The sequence below is a fragment of the Mangifera indica genome, chromosome 6 (assembly GCF_011075055.1).
Source record: "Mangifera indica cultivar Alphonso chromosome 6, CATAS_Mindica_2.1, whole genome shotgun sequence".
NCBI classification, from domain to species: Eukaryota; Viridiplantae; Streptophyta; class Magnoliopsida; order Sapindales; family Anacardiaceae; genus Mangifera; species Mangifera indica.
Genome location: NC_058142.1, coordinates 3,492,809 through 3,510,669, shown reverse-complemented (window position 1 = coordinate 3,510,669; position 17,861 = coordinate 3,492,809). Strand labels below are relative to the sequence as shown.

Below are 17,861 nucleotides of genomic sequence, written 5' to 3'. Positions count from 1 at the left end.
ATTAAATAAATAAAATGATTGTAAAATTTTTTAAATATAGAAATAAATATAAAATTTATTTAAATTAATTTTTTTATGTTAAATTAAGCATACCAAATAAATAATAATTTAATAATTATTATATTAGATAAATTTTAATTTAATATTATAAATCTTAAATTTATTTAAAAATTTTATATTTGATCGATCAAACTATCTTTTTAACTTTTTTTTATTATTATTTTTATGACATCGATAATTTTATGTTTGCAATGGTATCTAGATTTTTTATGACACGTTATGAATGTAAAATCTTGAATCTCTCATTTTCCTGAATATAGATAAATCCATCTTATCTTAATATCAAATTTATAAATTATTAATCAATAAAATTATGTATATAAATAATATATGTAATAATATATAAATAATATTATATTATTATATAATTAAATATTTTTTATTTGATAACAACTTATTACGTGTGCACAAATTATACCGCTTATATGTGTAGGAGATTTTAACCCCCTGGAAAAAGTCTGACCCACAACAACAACCCTGAAAACGGCAAAATTTTTCATCACATCATCTCGACCGTTACCCCACTTTGCATGTTGACACCTTTGCCAGCAATTGTACGTACAGTGGTTAAGTTACTGTTTGTAGTCAAAGCGCCATGGCTCAAAGCCCTCTTCTTTTTCAAGGTACAGTACTAAATTAGAGTTACAAGAAACCCCTAAGATTTTATATAATGACAAAATTCCCCTTAAATTTCTCAAACAATAAAATTTTCATGCCACTGGTGAAACGATGATAATCGTTAGAATTTATATTATTAAGAGTTAATATATTTTTGTATCCAATGGTCTTTCTACTATTGATTTGAACACCTAAAATTCAACAATGGGGATATTTTTGTAATTTTATAAACTTTAGGATAGTTTTGGTGATCAGTTATATCTCAGGGGAAAAAAGGTGTAGACTCATTAAACTAACTGAAACAAGAAAAGCAAACAAACAACAAAAGAAGTCGTAAGTCGTAGCAAAACAAAACGCGCGTGTCTTAGAAACTATGCGTTACGTGATTGCATGATCTCCTCGGCGGGACCATGCATGATTATCACATTACCTTACAAATGATCGCAAACTCCTCTACTCGCCCGAGTACTAAATTGTCAACAATCGCTTCTGTTTCTTAACGTGTGGCGGTTTCCTAAAGTCACTACGAGTATACCATTAGTCAAAAGGGAGAAATGACGGAAATGGCCCCTGTCTTGTTTCTAAGGAGAGTTCGCATATCGCGTTTTTTCTGATGAATTTAGGAATATTTTTGACCAATAGATTGAACGGAAACAAGGACAAAAAGGACCAAAAAAATTTGCACATTCAAAAACACGCACGCAAATATAAATGAACAAACGCATAAAGAAATACTCTCTTTATTATAAATAATATTTCTCCGGAAACTAAAACCCTCTCCAAAAGCCGTTTGTTCGTGCGATTTTTTGCGCACAGATCAGCCATTCCAAACACCTTTTGTAGTTTATATATTTTTACTCATTGGACGGCGGTGAGCTGTGAGAATTTTTGAGTTTATGTTTCGCTTTTGGAGCGTTTGAGGTTGTTTTTCTTTTGTTGACGTTGTTCGATGTCGTCTTCATCGAAGATTTGTTTTAATAAAGAGTGTAAAGAGTTGAAATCGGAGCGGCCGAGGAGAGGCTGGCTTTTACGTAGCGGCGAGTTGGCGGAGCTGTGTGATCGATGCGGGTGAGCTGAAATCTTTATAGTCTTTGTTGACTCTTTTGTTTATTTGGGTTGAATTTTGCTTGAATTTTTGTGTTTTGGGTTACAGTGAAAAAAAAAAAACTGCCTTTGTGCGGTTTTGGTAATTTATGAAATTTGGGTTTTGCGTGAAATTGGGTTTGCTGGGAGGATGAATTTAAAAATAAAAATTGGATTTGGTTTATTTATGTTTTGTGCTATGAAGTTAGGTATTGACTTGTTTGAATATATGCATGTCACGCTCTATAGTACAGAGTAGAGTGGTCTCATAGACTGGAAAAATACCATCAATTGATTTAAAAAATAAATAAATAAATTTTGTTCGCTCAAATTGAATTTGATCAGTGTTGGGGTGTTAGATAAAACCTTGAAGACGAGCTAGAGTCATTTTTATTCGAAGTTGAGATATCAATTGTACTTGATTACTTTCTATAAAGACATAAGTCTTTTTAGAAGACTTTTTGCTATCTTTCAAAAATAATAAGGTAAGTTACTTATCTTTAAAAGAGGAAAAAGAATTGAGTACCTGTATTCTAATTCAAAAAAAAAAAAAGAAACTGGTTGGAGATCATGCATTGCCTTCCTTGTAACAAAAATGATTTTTTGATTGTTGGTCGGAGCTGGAAAATGACTTAAATAATGTAGTGGATGGGCATGATGACACATTGTGTGTGGTGCATGTTAACTTTTGAACACTGACATTTCTTGTACAATAACAGAATGCATAGAGTTTTCTTTAGTGTATTTTCTAGATAATCATAACAGGGAAATGTTAATGATAGTTGTTTATTGTGTGAATTAGCATTAATGATATGTGTTTAGGGCGTGAATTCTTTAATGTATTTATTGTTGTAAGAAAAAAAAAAAATATCGCCTTTGAGGTAATTTGTATGAATAAGCAACTAGAGGACTCAATCATTTTTGCAATAATTTATAATCACATGTTTGTGTTATTGGAAATACTTTAGATAAGGGAAAAATGACCTAATGCATAGGATAATACTCTGTTTTTTCAGAAAGCCTATTCGAGCAATGATTCGACTCCTTCCTTGCCAAACGTTTGCAAGGCATTAGTGTCTTGGTTTTAGAATATCAGCTAAGACTTCTATACGAAATTAAGTTTTTCTTTGCTGCAAACTTCATTGCTTGTAAAGGTTCACATACTGGTTTTTTCATGTTGAGTGAGATTTGTGTGCGTCATTGTCTTTTTCTGAGTCATCTTGGGTGCTTTGTTTTGTTTTGGGTTTTAATTTCCCTGGAAAAGTTAACTTGTTAATGCGACAAAAGACGAAGATCTACATGCCTCAATGCCTTAAATGTAAGTTTTGTTTGTGCACTAATAAGAAAAACTGTTAGTTAATGCCCTATGAGTCACGTATATTTAATATCTTTGAAATAGTTTGTTTCAAGCAATAAATAAGCTTTGGAGCTATCAAGGTTTAGATATAACATAGGCTAATTTGATGTTGAGATTTTGTATTGTAGTCTTCATAATGTCTACAGTGTTTTTCTCACCATGTAGACCACTCTCATCTGTGTATTTGTTCATTGTGCATTTTTCTTTTCGTGTTAAATGTTGGACCAATCTTGCCTTCCATGTTGTGGGTCAATATTTTTATTCTTTTAAATTGTTATTATTTTAAATATTATTGTTGTTGGTATTTATCAGGTTTCAGTGGAGGAGATTTGAATTTAGGGATATTATACTAGTTTAATGTGGTTTAACTCATAACTAACTTGTCCATGATGTAAATTTGTTCGTAGCCTATTTTAATTTCTTTTGTTTTGATATTCAGTAATTTTGTTAATGTTTTTTGTTTTGTGTTTTGTGGTGTGATGTGAATTGTTTTATATGTGGTTATACTTTTTGATTTGGTTCTTTGTGACTGTAGTTCTATTTATGATGAGGGAAGATTTTGTGATACTTTTCATCCGAATGCTGGTGGTTGGAGCTCTTGTGATACTTGTGGCAAGGTGAGCAAAATGGTTTACATGCTCTTTTTTAGTGGCATGTATTAAATATGTGGCTTCCATCTTCCGAATTTCAGTTTTGGATTATACTGATTCTTCATTTTGTTTTGAACTTACCTTTCAGCGGATTCATTGTGGATGCATTATTTCAATTAGTGCATTTACATTGTTAGATGCTGGAGGAATTGTGTGCATGGCATGTGCAAGAAAAAATGTCCTTTTGGTAAGGATGAATTTGGCTGATTCACATTTTTTATGGTTTTTTTTTTTTTTTTTTGCAACATAGTTTGTTCATTTTGCAATTTATGGATACTGACCACCTTATTTATTAAGTTATTTTTGATGATAGAATAGAACCGTTTCATTAATTTTTGATATTTTATAACCTCTGCCATTGTTGTATGATTTGAATTTAGACAAATGTCACAAATCCCATCTTTTTATCAGTGAAATGGAATGCTAGTGCAGGAAATTTTGGTTTCAGAATTTGCATTGCTTTGCTTGACTTTATCTTGGGTAACTGTGCATATCTGCTAGCAGTACTTGCAAAGAATGGCCAATTATTGAAGGTTCTGTTCACTGAGGTATAGTGTATGAAGAGGTTGTGCTTTTTAGATAATGATGTTAAGGATGTTTTGGAGAGTAAGGAGCTGCCTTGCAGTAATAATAGGGTGTTCATTGATTTACTTTCCCTTGTGATGAAAAAAAATTGGCACACAATTCTGATAGTGATAGTGAGAATGTGCCATAGAAGGAGTGCAAATGCTGTATTCTTGGGAGTAGATGAAAATGGAGTGAGCAAGGGTAACTTTTAAGTTGTTGGATGGAATACATTTGGGGTCAATAACCCTGATAGTGCAATGAGAATGCGTTCATGAATGGAATTCAAATCTTTATTCTCAGGATGAGATAAGAAGGGAGGTGATCATCAGGTTTGAAGCTGATGAATATGATTAATTCTATGTTCTGGTTTTCTGTTAAATTTTACAAATCTATTATCCAGCTGCTGTTGCATATATCAATGATATATCAAACTATCACTCTATGCATTCAGAGTATTTATCGAAGTATTATTCCTGCGTTGTCTTCATGCTGACTCCGTTTGATTTTTATGTCTTTTTTTTTTTTAAATTAATTATCTAAATTTCTCTATCAGAATAAGCTATCACAAATTTCAAATACTTGTATGTAGGTCTGTGTATCTTTTTTGTGTTTTTCTTCTTTTGCTTTGGCATAGAACCATTTTGGTTTAATTGAATTGTGGTGCAATTTATTGTGATTATGTTGAGTTAATGCATACACAAAGGGAATTTCTTCATTAGGGTTTTTTCTTCCTGTATTTTGACGTGAATTGCTTGTGTGCTGCTTAACACAAATGACATGATTAACTATGTTCCTTAAGATGCTGGGTAAAATTATTACTGAGACTCTGGTTTCATTTTATATAATGTATGGCAGGCACCAAATCCTTCATGGCCACCTTTTTTATTTTATCAAATGTCTTTACCTGAGAGACTTAAAGACCTTTCCATAAAAAATTGGACTCAGTTTGCTAGTTCAGGTCCTGTACCTTGGCGGCAAGCACCCAGTCTATTTAATTCTTTGATTCCTCAGTCTGAATCGCATCCAAGAGTGTCCTATGATGTTGACTTATCTACTAGCATTGAAAGGATTAATGCTAATGAAAGATTAACCACCCCTTGCCTGGAGAAAAGGAAAATTGAAGATTTTTCTGAAAGGCTGATGAATGGAGGACTTAAGGGCGCCTCAAGGGATATACTTGAGGATGGAAAAACAGGTTCAAATTGTTTCCCTGCATTTAGTTTGTCACTTCAGAACTGCATCATTCTGGTTACTTGCTATGCTTCTTCAATGCTGGAGAAAATGTCCAGCAGAAAAAGCAGATAAAAGTGGTTTCTAAACCAGACCTGAAACTGTGCTGCAGGAATTAATTGTGAGGAGCAACCTAGTGCATGTTTAAATAAACCTCATCAGTCTTCCTCTTCAAAGGACGATCCATCTACAACACATTTTGGTTTGGCTGTACCTTATGCATCTCCAAATGAAAGAAATGGTCAATTGGGGATCTCTGGAGCTCATTTGCGACCAGCCCTTCAACCATCAATGGTGAAGCAAATTCATGGTAATTCACATAATGGACTTGATGCAATGAGTGAAACTCAAATTCGCAATGGAAGGCCTCGGATAGATGCCCGTGGAAGAAATCAGTTACTTCCTCGTTACTGGCCTAGGTTCACTGATCAAGATCTACAGCAGATCTCTGGGGAGTATCCTTTGAGTTTGGGAGGTTTTCTTGATGATAAGCTTTTAAATGCATGATGTTTTTTATTATAGCATGGTTCTTGAGGCAGTTTGGAAATATGAATTCTTATTTTTTACTGTGTTGTGCTAAGTAAACCTTGTGTTACCTTAACCATATCGAAGTTCGAATTCTGTTATCACTCCTTTGTTTGAGAAAATGTTGAGTGCGAGTGATGCTGGCCGAATTGGACGTTTGGTTCTTCCAAAAAAATGTGCAGAGGTGAGTCCTTGTGTTTCCAGCCTGGCTTTTGTATTTATTCAACTTTTCATTCTTTAAGCTCCCTCTGTTACTTATAAGATATTCTTATTTTTCCAGTTGTTTGTTGACATAATCACTTTGCATAATGTGTGAACTGAATTTCCCCTTTTAACGGTTGCTATGGTGGGGTATTGTTATTGATACACTGCAGAAAATTATAAATTTGTGTAAGAAGGATTAACTTCACAGTTTTTGTTTAGCAATCAAGAATTTTTTTTAAAAGTGCCTCCTTGCTGTCTTTTTATAATATGTTGTAACAATTATGGGGACAGAGCTTTCTTGGAAAAAGGAGAGCTCACAGTGATAAAATAATAATGATGTGAACATCATTATGTTTTTCATATTTTTGGATGCTTAATTTCTAGCCTCAAATTTAATAATCTTAATTAACCATGAAGACTTTGATAGGTGAAATTTGCATTTATATGTCTATTTATCTAGCTGTTATAGCTTGGTCTTGTGGCTATTCTGTCTTGGTGATAACCAGTGTAATTGTTATAGAAAATCTTCCTTAATTATGTGATATTGTAGTTAAGTGTGACAAAACATCCACTCAACTCTTCTGGAACTCACCATTGGCATGAGATTTATACAGCTAGATGAATTGTATTGGATATCTTGTCAACTATTAGTGCAAATTCATTTTAGGTCCTCACTAAATTTGGCACAGAATAGGTTTTCCCCTTATTTGCACCCATTCATTTTATACTAACACGAGTTCACCATGATACAGGCCTATTTCCCACCAATCTCTCAGCCTGAAGGTTTGCCTCTTAAAGTCCAGGATTCAAAAGGCAAGGAGTGGATATTTCAGTTTCGCTTCTGGCCTAATAATAATAGTAGAATGTATGTGTTAGAAGGGGTTACTCCTTGCATACAGAACATGCAATTGCAAGCAGGTGACATAGGTAATTGAACAATATCACGGACAAGTATTATTAAAATTTTTTTAATTAGTTATGTTTATATGTGTTTTTTTCCCTTCAAAGATCTAGTTCTTGCTGTCAATTTTGTTCTCAGAATTCTTGGGACTTGCTTTATCTGCTGCTTGGGTTTACTGGATTTTTTACATGGATGGTTTTAAAGTCCTATTGAACATCTAGATGTTGCTTTTGTTTTCATTTTTCTTGTCTACTTGTTCTGAACCACTCAATAAGAGATGGCAAAAAGGCCCAACCAAGGATATGTACATGGCCTGGGCCTGGGTTTTATTAAATAATACTATGTACATATAATAAACAATTATATACAATAATAACTATTAATTAACTTTAATAATGATTGATTTAAATCCAGGCATAAGCCCTGGTGGCCTGGGCCTGACCATGGTGTTTGGCCATACCTACTCTTAATGAATTCTATTTTCCACAAGTGGAGTCATCATCATGCAACTTAGTGTGCCATGCTTCATGGGCTATCTGGTTTTGGAACTGAGATTTTATTTTGTTTCCTCAGTAACTTTCAGCCGGTTAGAACCTGAAGGGAAATTGGTCATGGGATTCAGAAAGGCCTCAGCGAATCCAGCATCTGATCAGGTTTGGCCCATGTAGTATCTTTGTAACAATTTTGTAATTGTAATAAGTTCTAGATAATGATAGTAGCCAATGGAAGTGATTAACAAAAATGTTTCTATTTTTCTTTTTTTTCTTTGGAAAGAGGGGGTGGGGGGGGGGGGGCGCGTGGTTGTGTGGTTTTTGATGGTATTTAGAGGTGATGTATAGGTTCTTGACAGTACAGCTATACATCATGTCTTCAAAGCTTCAGAAGTTTTCAATTTGTAAACAGTTGTGATACTAGACCTGTTTATTTTTTCTTTTTTTGATGCATTGTTGGTTACAGAAAATATTCAAAGATAAGATAACATTATCAAGTCTTTTGGGTGGGGCTGGGTTGGGGTCAGGAAGAGGACCTATGAGTCCACACAAATTGAATGTCAAGGCATAATTTACCTGAAGTGAGATGTGAGCTGCAAGTTTTGAGCTTGCAGGAATTGCTGGCTCGCAATCCACTGCTGAAATTGGCTTTTGGTCTTAAATTGTCATTGTTCATTGTAAAGTTATTAGCTGAAGATCAATTGAAAACAATTTGTGTGACAATTTCTTGTACATTTCGATAATTAACATCTATTTTCAACTTGACAGGACAATGAAGCAAATAAGACAACTGGAGTTTCCACAAATGGAGATGTTAGTATTTTCAAAACTATAACTGATGAAATTGCTTTGATTATTTGTGATCTAAAAGGGTGCTGATATTACAGAGCATTTCGTCAATCAACCAGGTTGAACTGCCAGATCCTAGTTCATGGTCTAAGGTTGATAAGTCAGGATATATAGCAACAGAAGCACTTGGAGCAAAATCTTCAATCTATAGAAAGCGGAAGAACACCGCGTCGGGTTCAAAGAATAAGTGCCCAAAAATTGAAACTGGGGACCAGATAGAGCTGAAGCTGACATGGGAAGAAGCTCAAGGACTTCTCCGTCCTCCTAATAATGCTCCTACTGTTGTGGTGATTGAAGGTTACGAGTTTGAGGAATATGAGGTACCATTATTAACTCTGTGTTGCGTTTTATTATCAATTATTATTTCATTGACTTTAGTCACATGTAATTTAGTGTTTGCTGTTGCTTTTGCTTGTGACCAGAGATAGGTTTCTTATATTCTGTGACTTTGATTTTGACAAAGCTTTTTTTTCTTTTCCTCCCTGAGTATGAATCACACTATGCAGATGTAGTATAAACAAGGACTTACCAAGAAGGACCAAATGATCTTGTGTAAGACCACTCTAGTTAGGCTGCAGTGCCATGATTTTTCAGAGGATATATACATATAAATATTATAAATGTCTGGTCCAGGGATCCCAATCCAAAAGACCATGATGCTTTTGATTTCTAGGTCTTCTGAATTTCTATTGCATAGCAAGTAACATTTGGTGGCACTCTATCTTATAAATACAATTCAATGCTGATTTCATTTTTAAGTTTATGAATAAACTATTGCAAAAATTAAAACAAGTATTATAGTATCTTGAACACGTCTAGTGTGTGTAAATAAATAACAAAGTGTGCTTTGCACTCCCTTGACAGTGCCACATAAAATATAAGTCAAGACCTGTACGCTTAACTATGCTGCCACTTTTACATTAACTTTAATTTGGATGCAAAGATAAACTTGTCCTCTGTAGCTAAACAAATTAGGGAGAGATTATGGTCTCTTGAAAGCCAGTAATCTGATTTTTGTTTTTGTTCTTTGTAAACACTGCTATTATTAGGTATAAAAATCCTATTTTCCATTCCATTCTGTTTGTGTTGTTTGGATTGGTTGATTGAGAGTTAAGGGATTTCTGAGTTCCTAACATCCTCATTCAAGATAATTCTGGGAAATATTGTGATGGTAAAATAAGGTGTAAAAAGAAAAAATCTATAGAAGTCTTATTAATGGGCTATTTATTATCATATGATTTGACTCTCTAGATATGACTTTTTGTCCCCTGGTTCTAAAGTTCTTACATGTCTTTTTTGTATAACAGGACGCGCCAATACTGGGGAAGCCAACACTATTTACAACGGATAACATGGGGTAAATCACTTAATCTTTGAGAGCTTGAGCTTGTATAAGATAAAAATGTTGATGTAAATATATATATTTTTTAATTTTGTTATAATTTGGTTTACTTTTTGTGGGTAGCTCATTCAATCATATTTATATGTGTAACTTATCACATATAAATTTTCTGTTTGTACAACATAAATAATTGGAAAAGGAAATATTTGCATGATATTCTGTTGATATAGATCTGTTATGTTTCTATATTCTGGTTTTGTTTCAAAGCTTTGAAGAACTAATTTGTAAGACATTCATTGAATTATGTTGTTGAAACAACTAGACACTCAAAAAATTTCTATAGCTTGACACTGAGCTCCATTTTTAGGGTTTCAACATAACAGATATCCTAGTGAATAAGACCTGTTATCTTCCCCAACTGCATTTATTGACTAGTTAAAATTTTTGTGAACTATTAATATCAACCTTGTTCTGACATGAGTTGAGAGCATTGTCAGGTTTTGTAAAACTGACCTTAAAAGTTTTGTCTTCACAGTCATAGAGACTGAGTCTAGGGTTTTACCAAATCAGCTTTGTGTCTGTCTTGTAAGCAGACAAGGTTACTGGTGTTAGGATGGAGAGCATGGCTAAAGCTGGTTAGGGTTCTAATATAGATACAAATGAACATGGTCTCTGTGATTAACTCTTGACTTAAATTCCATAAATCCTGCTCCATACTTGATTACAGTCCAAACATCTAATGAAATTAGCTATGGATTTGTCATATTTGTGTCATGTCAAGCAACCAAATTTCATTATCTTTGCCGTTGTGTCAGTGAAAAGATTCAATGGGTTCAATGTGAAGATTGTCATAAGTGGCGCAAATTGCCTGCCAACGCTCTTCTTCCATCCAAGTGGACCTGTTCGGGCAACTCATGGGATCCAGAAAGGTACAAATAGCATCCATATCATGTACTGAAAATGTCTATTTTTATGTCTTTAGTACAATTTCAAATTTACAAATTTAAGCCAACTGCACCTCAACCTTTGGTGTGAGAGGGTATTTTCATCTGTTTACAATGATTGTGGTTGTTCCAATAGCCTCTTTAACCTCATTTTCCTGTTATAATGTGGTAAAACAGCTCTCCCATTTAAAATAGCCTATTCATGTTATCAAATTGATACTTCTATGTAAAAGATTAAGACTGATGTGCTTCCAGAAGACCTTTTCTAGTTTCTCCTTTCTTCCTCCCTTTTGGTTAGGAGGAGGCAATTCAAAGCCCTCAAGATATAATCTTTTATGCTAGCGTAGGGGCTTCTCTGCATAAGGATTGGTGCTTAAATTTTATATAGATAGCATAATTTTCTATAATTACATTTCATTAATGTATTTGAATCCTCCCTGCTGCCAGATCCTTTTGTTCAGCGGCTCAAGAATTGAGAGGGGAACAGTTTGAAGATTTGCTACCATGTAATTCAGGTAAAAATTGCTTTGGACAAATTAATATTGCTATATATCTACATGGCTCATTGAGCCATATCTGTCTCACAAGAAGCAGACGAGCTTTTTATTATACTGAAATTTTGATGGTTTTATATTGGCATCATACCTTCAAATGGAATTACTTGAAAATTTTTCCCTATTATTAAAATTTGGAATTGGTTCTTTTTTTTACTGTAATTGGCAGCTTCTTCTAAGAAAATGAAGCCCACTAAACAGCAACCTGGTAATGTTGAAGCATTAGAGGGTCTTGACACTCTTGCTAACCTAGCCATCTTGGGTGAAGGTGAGGCATTTCAAGCATCATCCCAGGCCACTACTAAGCATCCCCGGCATAGACCTGGCTGTTCATGCATTGTGTGCATTCAACCCCCAAGTGGGAAGGGGCCCAAACACAAGCAGACATGCACATGTAATGTGTGCCAAACAGTGAAGCGCCGTTTCCACACCCTTATGTTGCGGCGTGAGAAGAAACAATCTGAAAAAGATGCAGAAAGTTCACACAAGAAGCCGCAGACAAAGCTGCCGTTACCTGATAAACTATTGAACAATGACCTTGTCCAATCTACCAAGACAGCAAATGGCAGTCCAAACCAGAAAAAGATAGTTAGTGAGGGTTCGGATGATGATTCTAACAGAATGAAATCCTCTACTTCCCCTTTTAAAGGCCAAATCGACCTAAATATCCAGCCAGAGCGAGAAGAGGAATTATCACCTGGTGCTGAGTCTGTCAACATGATGGCACTGATCCAAGATGCCACTGAGAGGTACCTCAGGCATCAGAGACTGTCAACAGGTAGCAATAGCAGTTCTGCAGTTGATCAGGCATTGCAGGGTGGTGGAACCGGAGAAAAAATCAGCAACGCCATCACCCTTGACAGCAGTCATCAAGATGCTGACAATGACCATCATGGTACTTTGCCTCTGAAACCTTCTGCATCCATATCTGCCAATGTATAATCTGCAACTGCCATAAACACAATGGGGATAATTTTATGATGTATTCATCCCCGTTGGCATTTTACCGCATCAGTTCTGTACATAAAATGAGAGTAGGGGTAGAAAGTGAGCTGACATGGGTAGGAAACCGATAATTATACCAATTAACATTCTATATCGGCATCCCCTGCAGAACTATTAGTGCATATTTGAAGTATTACAAGATGGAAAATTCATCAGGAGAGGGTGGTAGGATGAAGCTAATATAGTTTTTAGGAGCTCACCTTCTGCCTTGAGAGACAATGAGGATGTAACTATGATGTGCCAAATTTTTGCTTAGCAGCGAAAGATAAATTACATTTTCCAATATACATTTGTACCAGTTTGTTACAAATATGACACAAAATGTAGTCCGAAGAAGCTGAACCATTCTCTTTTTGTTTGAGAAATTGGGTTTGGCTGGTATTCTATTTTTCGTTTGATAATGGGTTCATTAGTTTTCTGGTTTAATTTTGGCCATTTGTTAGCATTACCAGATTTTACAGTGGGAGGCAGAATTTTTCGGACGGTTTCCTTTTTTATTTAACAAAAATTGTGTGAAATGTGGTGCATTTTGTTGTCATTTAAAATATGTGCAATACTATATATATTTATTTTAGGTACACAATTAATTGTACACACATTGATATATATCATTATATGATTTAATGTTATTTTATCTTTAATTTAAAATTATTCAATCATATGATGATACATATAAACATATATATTTGTATACCCAAAATAAATACATACTATTTTATAGTTAAAATATTTTACTTTTTCATAATAAAAATCAAATTATTTTTTATCCGTTCGAAATTAATAAATATACCCAAGGCATAAGAATGAGATAAATGGCCAAAAACTAATGGATTTTTGTTAGCAATTGGCGGAGAGGGGAGGTTTGAGATAATTTTTAAATCTGGGGCCGGGGTTGAGTACACCATCTTAAACCCGTGAGATACACAGTGAAAAAATGTAAACCTCAGAGGATAGCAGGGATAATTAACCGTAACTTTTATGACGAAATAAATAAATAAGGTATAGATTATGAGATTTTTCTGAAAATTTGGATCAGCCCTGAAACTTAAATACGGTTCTTCAATCCCCTTAAACTTCTATTAAAGAAAGGACTATGTGAACCAGAGATCGAAAACCAGAATTTGAAGACCCCCTCATGACGTTATCCAAGCTCCAAAAAAACACAGAAATCAAAAAAGATAGGCAGTTGGTTGTTGAGTCTCATCCAAATGGCACAGTATCTGAAAAACTGCACGTATTTTAATTGACTGAACAGGGCATCGAGAGTTCCAGCAAGAACTACAAAAACTACTACTGGCAAAACCATTTTATCCAACACAACTAGATAAGTCTGCAACTCTTCTCCTTATGCAGCAATAATTAGGAATGTAATTCTCGTCGGAATAGTCATTCCTTGCTGTAGAGTTATTGCACTTTTGCATGACACATAATTTTGTCTGACAGTTTTTACGTTATACCGAAAAAGGGATCCTGCAGCACAACTTCTGATCCAAACACCCAACTTCAAAAATTCATCCGTTAATGAAAGAGTAAAATTCTATTCTCCGTTAATGAAGCCAGACCGACTGAAAGAAAGATCGACTCAAATTCAAGTCAATTAACTCAAAGTCCCATCTCAAACTTGAACTCACTAAGCTATTAGAGACCAGGATGTTTCACTGATTAGATCTCAACTGAAGAAAATAATATCTCAATCCTTTAATTTTTAAATTATTATTTTAAATTTATAACTTCTATACTTATCTATTAGCTAACCAAATTAAATTTTAGAGATATAAATATAAGATCTAAAACATTTAAAAGGTTTATTGGCATTTTACTCTTAACCAATCCGTGAGTTGCAAGCTCATTGGGCTGACCTTCAAACTCTAGCTCCTGTTCAGCTCAGACTATAAAAATACATACTTTTAGCTTCCCAAAGTGTTCAGTATGACCCTTAACATATCAAATATCACATTTTGATAACTCTCAAACTCTAACTCCCTTAGCCGCAAAACTTAAAAAAAAAAAAAAACTCTGCCTATAAAAAGACAAGTACTTTTTTTTTTGGGATAAGTAAGATTATATTACCAAGACTAAAAGAGACAACCTAAATTTATTTTGTTAAACTATCTCCACAATTATAAGATAGAGAACAACACAATAATCTATACAAAAGAATTTTCTATCACTATACAAGGGCCCAATGGGTACATTATACATCAAGACCTCCAAACCATCATACAAAGATCTCTAACAAGAAAAAGACAAGTAATTTTAGTTTCCCAAACTACCTATAATATTTTACTGTAGTCTTTTCATGAGGAGATATACAATATTGGTGGCTACTGGAATCTATTTCTCTCACTAGGATGGTTTCAGCTAATGAAAGGTGACACCGGTTGTAAACAGTTCTGGCTTCAGGCTTTCAAGAAGCCCTATAAAAGAGATTGAAAAATACTTTATATTCCCTTTCCCTTCACGCATACAATTACAAAGAATCTGCAGCTAGCTCAAACAATCACAAGAACCAAACAACTAATGAAAGCATTCAATATAAATGAACTCTCTTAATTGGGTTTGTAAGAAAAGATGCAATTACTAACATACTTATAAAAATGGCACAAAAGGCAAAACAGACACCATTGAATAAGACCTGCATCATTCATTCATCTGAGGCCGACGCCTCATCTTGAGTTAGATTATTTTGGTTCCCTGTGTAGAGATAAAGCTTACAATTCTGCCATTAATGAGAAGCAAATTACTGCACCAATATTACCCAATATTCTGCTACCTTATCAAGTCAAGCCCCTAAAATTGGAAAAAGAAGAAAAAAATTGCAGTCATAAACAAAAGCACAGTACTCTAATAAATAACATAAGATAAACTCCTCAAAATAAATTTACTCGTGTGAATATTATATCTTGCACCTCAATAAGTTATTTACATGGATACTGTTAATTCACTAATGTGAATATTATCAGAAAATTGAACTTGATGGCATCAGAATCTATCATCATCAAATAATGTTAATGGCTGTTTCTCCAGCAGTTATTTACATGAAAGACCTCAAATCCTCAAGGAATTCAAGTAATTATACATTTAAATATGCATTGTATTGTGACAATAGCCTCACCTGTTCATCAACAGATATTCTGAGATCTTTCCTCAGCCTTCCCAGAAATCATGGTACTTGTGCAAAACATTAGTTGAGACAAAGTCAGATTTCATTTGGGATTAAGCTCTGTTAAAATAAAACAAGGAAAAATAGCAGAGAAAAACATAATATCAATTAACACAGAATTTCCAGCACTATGATGAATATAATATATATATTGATTGAGCAAATGGGTACCATACAAGCATAGCTAATGTGTTTAATTGGATGAAACTTCATTGCTTATTTGCCCAAAATGATAAGTGATATCAACATGGCAAACCAGAATGAATTCCAAACTCATATTCATAATAAATCATGAAAAAGAATCTCTTCCACGAACAGCACAATGTATTGTTTTATGCTGAGCAAGTCAGTCATTCCCAAAAGTATAAATGTTACAAAATTAGTAATCATCCTTCCATGTTATACCCAAGGTTCTACCAAATTGCTTGAAAAACAACATAATATCTGATATATTGGATATCCCAAACTAAAGAACCAATCCCATGTATCTTTACAAGCTTACCCAAATAATCAATCAAGTACCGGCATTAGGCAAAGCAGCCATAAATGAATTGTATGAAGAATCCAGATCAAAGTGTAGCTGCCGTGCCTGCTGATCTGTCAACTCATCTGCAGCCCCCATTTTCGACAACCTTGAAATCCACTCCTTCATCTTGGTCTTCCCCTCAAAGTCCGGGGGCAAAATACTCAACTTATTAAGCGAACCCAAAAGATCAGATAACAGTGGATACACCTGATCAACTGCCTTAAATTCCAATTTTAATGTGTCCATTGCGGTTATGAAATGCTGGACACATTCTGCAACAATGGCAGCAGAGCTGGCAGTCGATGCAGCTGCTGCAGCTCTATGCTCAACTGTAGCAGGCACCCCAACAGTAACTAGGCGATTCAGAGCAGCCGGGCAGTCCATTTTATACGTATCTGCAAACCGTTCAATGCTCGGGACAGTATCTTTCAATGTAGAGGCTAGGGTTTTAAAATGAGCAATGAGTTTTTGGCATTCAGCTTCATATTCATTTGAACTCACAATATCACGAATATAAGCCTTTTCAAGCTTTTCGGTAGCCTTGATTATAGCATAAAGCTCAGCAAAGTTCTCATACATTTCTCTCTCGCGCTTGTCATTCCATAGCTTCACCTCCATTTGGGCAAATATAAAACTGTATATACGAGTTTATAAGTAATATATGTTTTCAGGTTATAAATTTTTTGGTATTTTCCGACTGAAAGTGTGGAGGACTGGAGAAGAGAACGGGACACGCGCAAAGAGATGCAACCTTCTTCACTGCAAGTAAAAAGATAAAAAATAAAAAACACGAAAACACACAGACAGACTCAAATAAAGAAGAGAACAATATAATCCGTAAACCATACCTATACAAATACACAAATCGTATAGCAGCGTATTTCAATATACAGAAAAAAGTAAAATACATATATTTTTCATGAGGTTCAGTTTAATTAATAAAGTTGGATCACAAGTCGAGAAAAAAACACATTCAAGACAATTTACACAACAGAAGAACAAACCTTCATTTCCAAAAACCTAATTATTCCGATTACAAAACACACATTAAAAGACAAAGCGATTAGAAGAGGCAAACAAGTAAGTCATAAAAATACAAAACGACCAAAGAAAATGAAGAAATAGAAACAAAAATCGCCGAACAAGGAAGAAAGGGAGAAGAGAAGAGCTGTTACCTCAGATCATGGGCAAATCGAAACAACAAAAGGAACCGAAAAGTTAAAATGAAAGAGAAAGGAGTTAAAAAAGGACTTACAAGAGAACTTTGAATGTCGTGAAGAGGGCTGCGAGGTGTTGCAGGGAAGCGAAAGAATAGAAGGAAAATAGAAGAGAGAGAAGACAGGGGAGGTTGCGTGTGGGCTTGAGTGTATTATTATTGCTTACGGCATCTACGTGTAGCAGCAGTAGGGATGATCAGAAATTATAACAATCGCTTGCCCCTTCTTTTCTCTTCTGTATGTTGTGCTACGGTGAGCCGTTATTGTCAATCATGGGTTTGCATGGTTCTGTCCGTTGATTTTTTATTTTGGGACTAGAAATCATGTCAAGGGCCGGGCTGGGCCATGACATAGCACAGAACTTTTTTTTTTAAATTGCCGAAGGACTATTTCCTGCACAGAGTCTTCTCGCTTCAAATTTTTTTCTCTTAATTATAAAACTTGTAAATACCTATTAATGAAAAATTAAATCTATTTGTTTTAAAAATAAAATTATTATTTTTATTTATAATATTAAAAATAAATTAAAATTCATCTCTAAAACCTTAAAAACTATAAATTTATCTTTAAATCAA

The 17,861-nt window shown here is 34.3% G+C and overlaps 2 protein-coding genes across 10 annotated transcripts; one reads left to right on the top strand and one right to left on the bottom strand.

Annotated features, from left to right (window-relative positions):
- Nucleotides 1-1,426: 1,426 nt before the first annotated feature.
- Nucleotides 1,427-12,806, top strand: LOC123219359 (B3 domain-containing protein Os07g0563300-like). 2 transcript variants are annotated; one of them, XM_044641269.1, is made up of 14 exons: nt 1,427-1,746; nt 3,654-3,735; nt 3,857-3,955; nt 5,191-5,530; nt 5,678-6,020; nt 6,178-6,274; nt 7,047-7,221; nt 7,769-7,848; nt 8,455-8,499; nt 8,595-8,855; nt 9,843-9,892; nt 10,693-10,806; nt 11,269-11,336; nt 11,545-12,806. In XM_044641269.1, the coding sequence occupies exons 1-14, from the start codon at nt 1,628-1,630 to the stop codon at nt 12,315-12,317; spliced, it is 2,646 nt and encodes an 881-aa protein (XP_044497204.1). In that variant the 5' UTR covers nt 1,427-1,627; the 3' UTR covers nt 12,318-12,806. The 2 variants fall into 2 exon arrangements, with proteins under 2 accessions (XP_044497204.1, XP_044497203.1); XM_044641268.1 differs by having other exon boundaries at nt 8,574-8,855.
- A 2,092-nt stretch (nt 12,807-14,898) lies between these two features.
- On the bottom strand, nt 14,899-17,480 carry LOC123219360 (vacuolar protein sorting-associated protein 28 homolog 2-like). 8 transcript variants are annotated; one of them, XR_006502851.1, is made up of 4 exons: nt 17,325-17,480; nt 16,046-16,828; nt 15,496-15,606; nt 14,899-15,170 (listed from the first exon to the last, which is right to left on the bottom strand). XR_006502851.1 is itself a non-coding variant. In XM_044641274.1 (3 exons), exon 2 carries the CDS (start codon nt 16,685-16,687, stop codon nt 16,058-16,060), a length of 630 nt encoding a protein of 209 aa, XP_044497209.1. In that variant the 5' UTR covers nt 16,688-16,828; nt 17,325-17,480; the 3' UTR covers nt 14,899-15,170; nt 16,046-16,057. The 8 variants fall into 8 exon arrangements, 4 of the variants coding, with proteins under 4 accessions (XP_044497209.1, XP_044497208.1, XP_044497205.1 ...); XR_006502848.1 differs by having other exon boundaries at nt 15,496-15,603; XR_006502849.1 differs by having other exon boundaries at nt 15,496-15,551.
- Between the last annotated feature and the right edge of the window lie 381 nt (nt 17,481-17,861).